General features: G+C 34.2%; 2 protein-coding genes across 2 annotated transcripts; one reads left to right on the top strand and one right to left on the bottom strand.

Annotated features, from left to right (window-relative positions):
• Positions 1 to 307: 307 nt before the first annotated feature.
• Positions 308 to 7,363, top strand: LOC117681835 (uncharacterized). Its single transcript, XM_034447969.2, has 12 exons — positions 308 to 749; positions 1,748 to 1,924; positions 3,931 to 4,023; positions 4,106 to 4,204; positions 4,306 to 4,603; positions 4,808 to 5,090; positions 5,230 to 5,466; positions 5,597 to 5,673; positions 5,767 to 5,871; positions 5,956 to 6,170; positions 6,295 to 6,459; positions 6,607 to 7,363. The coding sequence occupies exons 1-12, from the start codon at positions 505 to 507 to the stop codon at positions 6,890 to 6,892; spliced, it is 2,280 nt and encodes a 759-aa protein (XP_034303860.2). The 5' UTR covers positions 308 to 504; the 3' UTR covers positions 6,893 to 7,363.
• On the bottom strand, positions 7,363 to 8,512 carry LOC105345166 (uncharacterized). The gene is made up of 3 exons (XM_011453228.4): positions 8,247 to 8,512; positions 7,910 to 8,158; positions 7,363 to 7,741 (listed from the first exon to the last, which is right to left on the bottom strand). Exons 1-3 carry the CDS (start codon positions 8,475 to 8,477, stop codon positions 7,478 to 7,480), a joined length of 744 nt encoding a protein of 247 aa, XP_011451530.2. The 5' UTR covers positions 8,478 to 8,512; the 3' UTR covers positions 7,363 to 7,477.
• Between the last annotated feature and the right edge of the window lie 594 nt (positions 8,513 to 9,106).

The following is a 9,106-nucleotide window of genomic DNA, read 5'->3' as shown; positions in this document are numbered from 1 at the left end:
ATTTCTACGTTTAATTACTAACAGTTTCAATATATAACATTAGATTATAAATGAATTTATAGTTTCTATCGACACAAATTGCTATTCATCAGAGGGTGTTATCACTTAACAATTACTTCTCTTTAATGTTTATGTGAGAAGAGGGCATGTCACAATGATAATGCCAATCAAAGATCGGAAAATACCTTTCTAGGTATATTGATAGACCAAGTAAAGATTAGGCATGTTAAATGACACGAAGAAAAAGCTTTTATGTGAATATTTAATAGCCCACATACACGTAAATGCTTTAAACGGATAATAAACGTCATTTTGTTGGTAATTTTGTTAAAAATTCAATCACGTTCCAAATGACTCGCATGTATCCATTTTTCTTATATTTAATGATATTATATTACAGTCTTCATTTATTCCTTCGTTTAAACCCATTATATAAGCTTCGAATAATGTGCGCTGAATTTATGCTTCCTGGACAAAAATTCAATTGGTCATTTGCATATTCTGATGACCTTTTGTTTGACCCTACTTCGGCCATTTCGGATGATGATGGCGGACGCCAAACCGAAGTCCAGTCGTGGAAGAAAACCCACGTTAACTGACTCTGGGCGGAAAAGAAAGAAAAAGGAAACTAACGCTTTGATAAACCGGTCGAGGGTATATGTTGGTGAACAGTACAACCGTTGGAATGAATTAAAGACGACCCTCCGGCTACAAACGCATAGTGAAGTTGCCAAAGTTCTTCTCGATCGGTATGTACATGGTGTAGTCCTTGTCAGAAATTGTATAAAATATATTAGTTCTAGCCTAAATAATGTTTCATTATTCTCGATTTGATTTGGCATGGATTTGTCCGTCGTTATACCAATATATTTGTAAAAATAACCTTCATAGAGATTGGGAAGATTTTTCACGGATGCTGTTTACTTCGTTGGGGCCTCCCAAGGGGTAATCCTAAAAACTAAATAAGAAATTGGAAATTCAGCATTTACGAAGTTAACTCGTTGAAAATAAAATGATAAATCATAAGTTAGATATGGAGGGTAATATTTTGTTGTAGAATATGATAACTAATTTGTCTGAGGTTGGAGATCTGTAGCTCCCGGTCTGAGAAAATTCGGATGGTAGTCTAACGTTATCCAAATCACAGGAGTTTGAATTTTTATCAATAAAGCCAAAAAACTTAGTTTATTGACTGACCCATGAGCTATGCGTAAACATAGTGAATGCTTACGCATAGCTCATGGGTCAGTCATTCAATAAAGTAAGTTTTTTGGCTTTATTGATAAAAATTCAAACTCCTGTGTCCAAATGCTTTCAGCGGCAGCTAAAGTTTAATTAGTACATTTACCATTATTTTTTAACAAAAGATGTAAAATAAAAAAAGGACATGTTTTATTTTAGCTCTATAATTAATAAAATGTCAGAATCGTGTTAATAGTTTACAAAACTTACTATAGTACATGTTGATTGTTCAAACCATAAATAAGCCTCGCGAATATATACACCATTTCAACTTGTTGAATAAAGCAAATATAAAATCACACAATATAGATATCTTCTATCTCTGTTCAAACGAGCTATTTACTATAATTTAGAATTTACTATGAATAATTGTTATGCTATTCATTGGCATATCTTTTCCTTATTATTGTAATAATTTCACACTTCTCTCTTCTGAAAAAAAAAATCTGTCTGAAACAAAATTATTGTTCTATTGAAATATAAATGATTATCTTTAATTCATAAGGTATGATCAGAGTGAAAAAGATACCGAACTGCCAGTTAAACAGAAAAGCAATGCTGTTGTGGCAACTCCTGATTTGACAGCAAAACATGGTCTGACATCAACACCAGGACCTAGTCATCAACATAGTGTTCAAATTCCAATAGATGTTTCAGAGATCTCCAACACAGATACAGATAGGTAAGTAGTATGTACTTTATACATATGCAGCAAAAATTCAATATGATTAAAATCAGTCGTTGTGATATGCTACCGCTTTTGAGAGCGATAGTGTATCAAAACAGCTGATTTTAATCAAATTGAGCAAAAATTAATTCATGTGCAAGTCAGAGACAAAAATTTCTACAATTTCTTAAACCATGTTAATTATATATATATATATATATATATATATATATATATATATATATATATATATATATATATATTTTTGGGGAGTTGATTTTAATCAACTCTCCTATGCAGTTACTCTGGCAAACCAGAAGTGAAACAGTGTTTGGACCTAAGCACAAATCATCACCGCTGACAAGACTTAGTTCTTGAAATTAATAGAAAAATTTAAAGTGATGTATGCTGAAGCATTGTTTTTCAGGAAACTTATCAATAAACACTTTGAAAATAGTCAGATTTTATATACCCGGTAATACGAACAAATAAGATATTTTTATAGTCTCATGTATTCCTACGCCAGATTTTAATATGGCCTCGTTCAACCAAACGCTCGGCTGTCTCCATAAATCTCTGAGAAGCAGAAAAGCTCTTTTGCTTGTCAAAGATTAATGGAGACGGCCGAGCGTCTGGTTGAATGGGACTAGAATTCGATATCAATAGTGCTTGGATCCATAAAATTTTTAGAATTGCTTCGATTACTTATAGCGAGCGCAGCTCGCTGGTGCGCAGCGCCGGCTCGAAGCGAGCTCTACCGGCAAGGCGTGTGTGAATAGAAAATTCGGACTAGTTGCACATTCATTCAACGGATTTTTTTGGCATCAGTAAATCGGACCAGTAATGCATTGTTTTAATCGTCCCAGTAGTTCCCTGTAATTATGGTTTCCCATTTCACACTCTCACGAGAACAAGATAAAAGACTGTGTACATGCATATTGTAAATAAACTGCCGACACAACGCAAATTCCATTAACTAAGAATAACAGAGTTATCGTCCTTTCGAGTGACGTCACAATGGATTTCTTACACATTGATCCGACATAATTTTTCGGCGTCAGTAAATTTCGACCCACAATGCAATTCCTCAATGTCGGACGATCTCTCTAGACTGGATACCATCTCGCGAGAATCAAAGTAAAACTTTTGAGAAACAGATAAATTATGTAATTTCAAGAACATAATGCTTTTAAGTAAACAAAACAGTATATTTCGCGGAGTTATTTTTTTTAGGGTGTTTTCAAAGAGACAGACGACACTTGACCGACGTGAACTATGACGTCACAATAAGGGGAAATTACTCTAAGTAGTTATTGTAAATCTGCAGAAATATAAATACCAAAATCTTCTCAAAATCTTAAAGAGCTAACGAATGGGGACATTTCTTCAAAGATAGGAAACAGCTGTAACTTGCTCTTATTTGAATGAATGCTCACATTTTTTTTATTCACTATATTTACGGTAATTTCCAGGAATGTTTTTTTTAAGGGGGTGTGGCAACATCATTCAAAAATTCTTCGCAAGCAAAAAGAAAAAAAATCTCAAAATCAGGAAAATTCTAATCCGGGTGAAGAATTGGGAGTGCGTAGTATGCCTATAGCTCTTTAGCTGGTCAATAGTGTCTTTATTTTCACTTCCATTTATTACATGCTCCCGGGGGATCCATTTTCCTTCTATGATCAGCAATTTTTTTTTTATAGATTTGTACATTATGTTAAAATCTTTATTATTCAACAACATTTAAATTTATCCGAGATAAATTCTATATATAAATAGATAACAAAATCTTATGAATTATGAATAATGAAAATTTACTATTACACAAAATGATTCATATGGAGTTTCTCGATATTCTTGTTGTAAAAATCTAAAATTCATATAATAAAAAAGTGGGTAATTCAAACACAGACTAGAAACTAATTGCCATGCAAGATAAGTTGATTTTAAAATAAATGATAATCGACAAAATCAACTCCCATCAGTGCTTCAGTACTTTGATTAAATTTTCTTCTTATTTTCAGTGATGGGGAAATATCAGGAATACAGGCATTACCAACAAAAAGGCCTAGAAAGGAAAAATCAAAGCTATCAAGCAGTTTTCTTGATCCATTTGAGTAAGTGTTAGATACCCAATTTCGTTCATTTTATTAGGCTATTAAGCATACTCGATACATTAAATGCATTTTTTTTTTTTAGGTTGTCAATTATAGATACCGGTATATCTGAATCAGAAAGCCAAAATGAAAGCCACAGGTCTGATGAGGATTATGACCCAAGTTTTAATATCACTATAAGGTACATATACCTTTTGTGCTTTTTTACTTTGTCCTTCTTGTTAACCTCATAAGTACATTAAATATGATATTTTGTTAACTTATACATGTAATTTTTTCCAGACCAAACAATGATGATTTTGATTCTCTAAAGATTTGCAGTGGTGTGAATGATGATGGTTCTGATGGTGATGATGATGATGATGATATTATGGAAGAGGGGTGTGTGGATCCAGGCCCTGATTTGATTAAAATAACAAGTATCAACCCTGAGAAGTTGACCTCAGATCAACCATTTCTTGTTTATTACCAGTGTTTAATGCAATTGATAGATATATGCATCCAGGGAAAATGTAAGGAATGTGGATCAGATGTAGACCTGACAAAGAACATCATTGGGTCAGCATTACATTTGAAATGGGTGAGCTCATTTATCACAAGTTTTGATGATTAAGTTTAATGCAAATATTTTGTGGATTTTGATAATTACATGTATTGGTTTTATTTGGAGGTTAAATTCAAAATTGTAATTAAAATATATCATGGCCATAATTATTTTCTTTGCATTTTAAAAGGAAGATGAAAATATTATAACATTATTTAGAAGAATTCAATTTGATTTCAGACATGTAGAAAAGGACATGTTATCAAGAAATGGTGCTCGCAGCCGATATTGAATAGGAGGATGCACAGTGGGGATCTGATGTTTGCATCTGCGGTCCTGCTTTCAGGGAACAACTTTCAAAAAATTTCTTTATTTGCAAAGTTTCTGAACTTGCCCGCAATCAGCAGCACAACATTTCACAAGATTCAAAGAACATACCTTATACCATCAATTGATGACTTTTGGTTAGAAAAGCAGGAAGAAACCATCAATCTTTTTCGTGGTCAAGAATTGGTCATTCTTGGTAAATAAACTACTATTATATTATGTGTGTACATATACTTGTTCTTCAAGTTAGAATATTTATTTTCAAATCTTTAAAAGTACCAGGTATTATGTTTATGTTTGCTGAAAAGGTTTAAGAATATTTCTGCCTTTTGCAGGTGATGGTAGAATGGACAGCCCTGGGCACTCGGCGCAATACTGTTCCTACACATTCATGGAATATACCACAAAGAAGATCCTTTGCATAATTACTATGGATAAAAGAATGACAGACCTAAAAAGTACAAACTTAGAGAAATCTTGCTTTGTAAAAGGACTGCAGTTTCTTCTGAACAGGGGTTTGAAAGTTGTTGAAGTTGTAACTGATGCTCACGTACAAGTTGCTTCTATCATGAGTAAGTTTCACTCAAATAATTCTTGTCTATATTAAATTCATTTTTCATAAAAATTGAACTTTTAAATTTTGAATTGATTTAATTTTAATCAGTGTTCTCTTTATATATTGTTTTTGTTTTCATTTCTCAGAAAAAGATTACCCAAATATTTGCCATTCATTTGACATCTGGCATGGTACTAAAAATTTGGGAAAGAAAATAATGTCAGTAAGTATGATCACCAAAACTAAATAAAAGCATTTCATTCATCTCTATTGATTATTCATGAAGAAAATTGATCTCCTGGTTTTTTTTTTTTAGATTGGACAAGAGTCAAATAAAAAAGAATTACTGCCATGGACAAAGGATATCATGAACCATTTTTGGCATGCAGCGCAAGTTAGCGATACATATGAGACGTTCATAGTAAGTTTCTTCTTTACTTGGTCAACTATCCACTGCTACAAGTTTATGTATAAATATATTATTTTTTTTGTCAATGTTTTTCAGGGCATATGGTTTGGATTGCTTCACCATGTCACTGATGAGCATGAGTGGATTCTCTCCTACAGTGACAATGGCATAAATGCCTGTCAGCATGGTCCCCTGACTGAGGAAAGAACGAAGGGATGGCTGAAAAAGGATTCCCCTGCTCACATTGCTTTACGCCATGTTGTCATGGATAAGAGACGCTTAAATCAGATACACTACTATTTAAACTGCAGGTAAAACATGTTAAATGTTAAGCATGTTAGATTTACATGTATGTAAATGTATAGTGTTCAAACTTTTATGAATGCAATGTTCAACTTACATGATACATCTTTGTTCTATTTTTCTCTTCTTTAGGAGTACTGCTGAGCTTGAAAACTTTCAAAATTTGATTTTGGTGTATGCCTCTAAAAGATACTCATACGGTCCACCCACGTACAGGGCACGAAATAGACTTGCAGCCTTGGATCACAACGGGCATTTGGAAAGGGAGACAAAGATTAACAAGGATGGAAGTGTTAGGTCTGTATCCAATCATTGGTCTTAGGACATTTGTAATATTTACATAGTACATGTACTGAGAACTCTATATTAACAAGCTCTTTCGACAATTTAGATTAAATACCATAATATATTATAATGTAGTTGAGAATCGTTAAACTATTACAGGTATCAGAGATCCTTCAACAAGAAAAGTGGAATATGGTCCGTCCACGAATTGAAGGAGGATAAAACTTATAATTACATCCAATCTCTGGTTGAAAAGATTGTCCGAAGAAGATTAGATGATGAAGAAGGAATGAGTGGAAATGTTGTTTTGGAAGCAGATGATCCAAGAAGAATATCGAAGACTCTGGCCCGCATTCCTCCTCCCCCAACTGCACAACTTGTGAAGGAGAGGAAGTCACGATTTGAAGATCCAGACAAAACATTAGACTATTCATGGGACTCTTGAAGTTATTTTATTATACCCCTGCTCTGAAGGAGAAAGGGGTATACTGTTTTACCTGTGTCCGTCAGTCTGTCCGTCTTTCCTTCCATCTGTGTCCGTAACAAAAATTTCTGTCGCATTTTTCTCAGCAAGTATTTATCACAGATGCTTGAAATTTTAACTTATTGTTTGTTTAGGCATGCCATATGGTGGGATATTTTTTTGTACCAATCGGACGTCAACTTCCTGTTAAATGACAACTTTGTTTATTTTGCATATTCACATTAGAGCGGGGGTATTGATAGTGAGCATTAGCTCACAGATATCTTGTTGTATAATACAATGCATGCTAAAGGACTGGATACAAATTCTTACAAAACAATATTATCATTCTCTGCTGAGTATGTACTTTATATGTCACTTGAAACATAAATGAATCCATGTACATGTATGTTTGAACAAAAGCAGAAAAAAGAAGAACTAAATAACAGACTGTTAAATTTTAAAAGATGTATGAGTTTTAATCTCTAATTGATATACTGTTACACATATTTCATATACAAACATCAGTGCAATGAGATTTTAAAAGTCTGGAGTTGGTAGGGACTGCTATGCTAGTCTGCCATGCACAAACCCTGAATATTGTCCAAAAGGATCAGGAAAAGTATCTCTAATCCTCCACACGCAACAGCTTGGAATCACTCGACGATTCCCAGCACCAAGTCGCCCATGCTGCCAGAGAATGTATTGCCTGTAGGCAGTATGACGGTTACCCCTGTTCCAATCGTTGTCATTTGGAACTGCCAGGACATCTTGCCTATATGTTCTGGCAACATGAAGGATCAACTCATCTAGAACTACAAGGTCAAAATCCTACAAAGCACAATTAAAACTGATCAGCTTAAGAATTTAAATAGGGTACCATGTTATAGACTGCGGTAAATATCAAGGATGATTTAAATTTCGAGGCTAAAATTTGACTGAAAAATTAAGTATCTTGTGCACAATACATTACACATGTAGTATTGAGAAGCAAATTACTCGGATCCTGGAGAAGCAGTTCTCTGGCAATTGTCCACAGCATAGCCGTTCTGCTTCGGTTGGCATTTCTCTGCAATTCCTGCAGGAACACCAGTTTGGGCTTCCCTGGTCGGGCGATGGGTGATATCCTTGCTGCACCCTAGTCCTGCTTCCTGCCTCAAGAATATCAAACACTAAAGCTGGATACTTTTTGGTGACATCAAAGAGCAGCTCTCGCACGTTTTCTTCTGGAAGGTTATTAATGCGCTCCTGCAAATGAACCCACAATCATGTCTATGTATGATTCCAATAATTTGTTGATTTACTTACACTGGTGTCATTATTATAAATACCTTGCCTTCAATTCTGTGGATCTTTCTACTCTGGCAGTTGCTGCTATTTCAGCTCTGTTGGGGGTCTGATCTTGTCCACCACGTCCACGACTTCGACGCGTTGTCAACCCTCTACCTCTGGTCATGCGTCCTGCTCTCCTTACTCTTCTTTGACCTCTGCCTCCCTGCCCCCGTACCACTCTATCTACATCACATCTTATATGTTCCTCTTCAGATATCTGCAACATCCATGCCATTGTTTATTTTAATTTTTATATGATATAGGCCTAATAATCAGTCAACGGGATTACAATATTCTTTTTATGGGATATCAGGCCTTGTGTCAAGTCAAATCTACAAAAATATACAAGTTGTTTTAATATGCTTCAATTTATCAATTCACTTTTTTCATACAGACTGATACAATATGTATTCAAATATTTCGCCATAACCAATGACTCAGGTAATGCATAAATGATGCATGTCAAATCACAGGCACCTGAATTTATATCGATCAGTTGCTCAACAATAAGCCAAATATAAATAAAACTCTACCTCATATATATATTTATTTTTATGTATTTATATATTTATAGAGGAGGTACGATTTTTTTATGTTTGGCTTATTGAGCGACTGATTGATAAAAATTCAGGTACTTGTGGTCAAATTATCGTATTGTTTTATATTACAGTTTCCCCGTTTTGGGCCCCTTTGAAGGGTGAGAAACACAAGACCCGTTTTCTAAGCAATTAAATTTTATTTACCGCTTCACTGAATGTTTATTGTATCACATATATTGCCTACTTACATTACAGATGTTTTTATACAATGTTTCATTCAAAAAACTTTTTAAAACTCACATTTTCGTCATCGGTGTCCATGCTT

The sequence above is a fragment of the Magallana gigas genome, chromosome 1, assembly GCF_963853765.1.
Source record: "Magallana gigas chromosome 1, xbMagGiga1.1, whole genome shotgun sequence".
Lineage (NCBI taxonomy): Eukaryota > Metazoa > Mollusca > Bivalvia > Ostreida > Ostreidae > Magallana > Magallana gigas.
The sequence above is the reverse complement of the archived record's forward strand: the minus strand, read 5'-3'. Positions and strand labels throughout refer to the sequence as shown.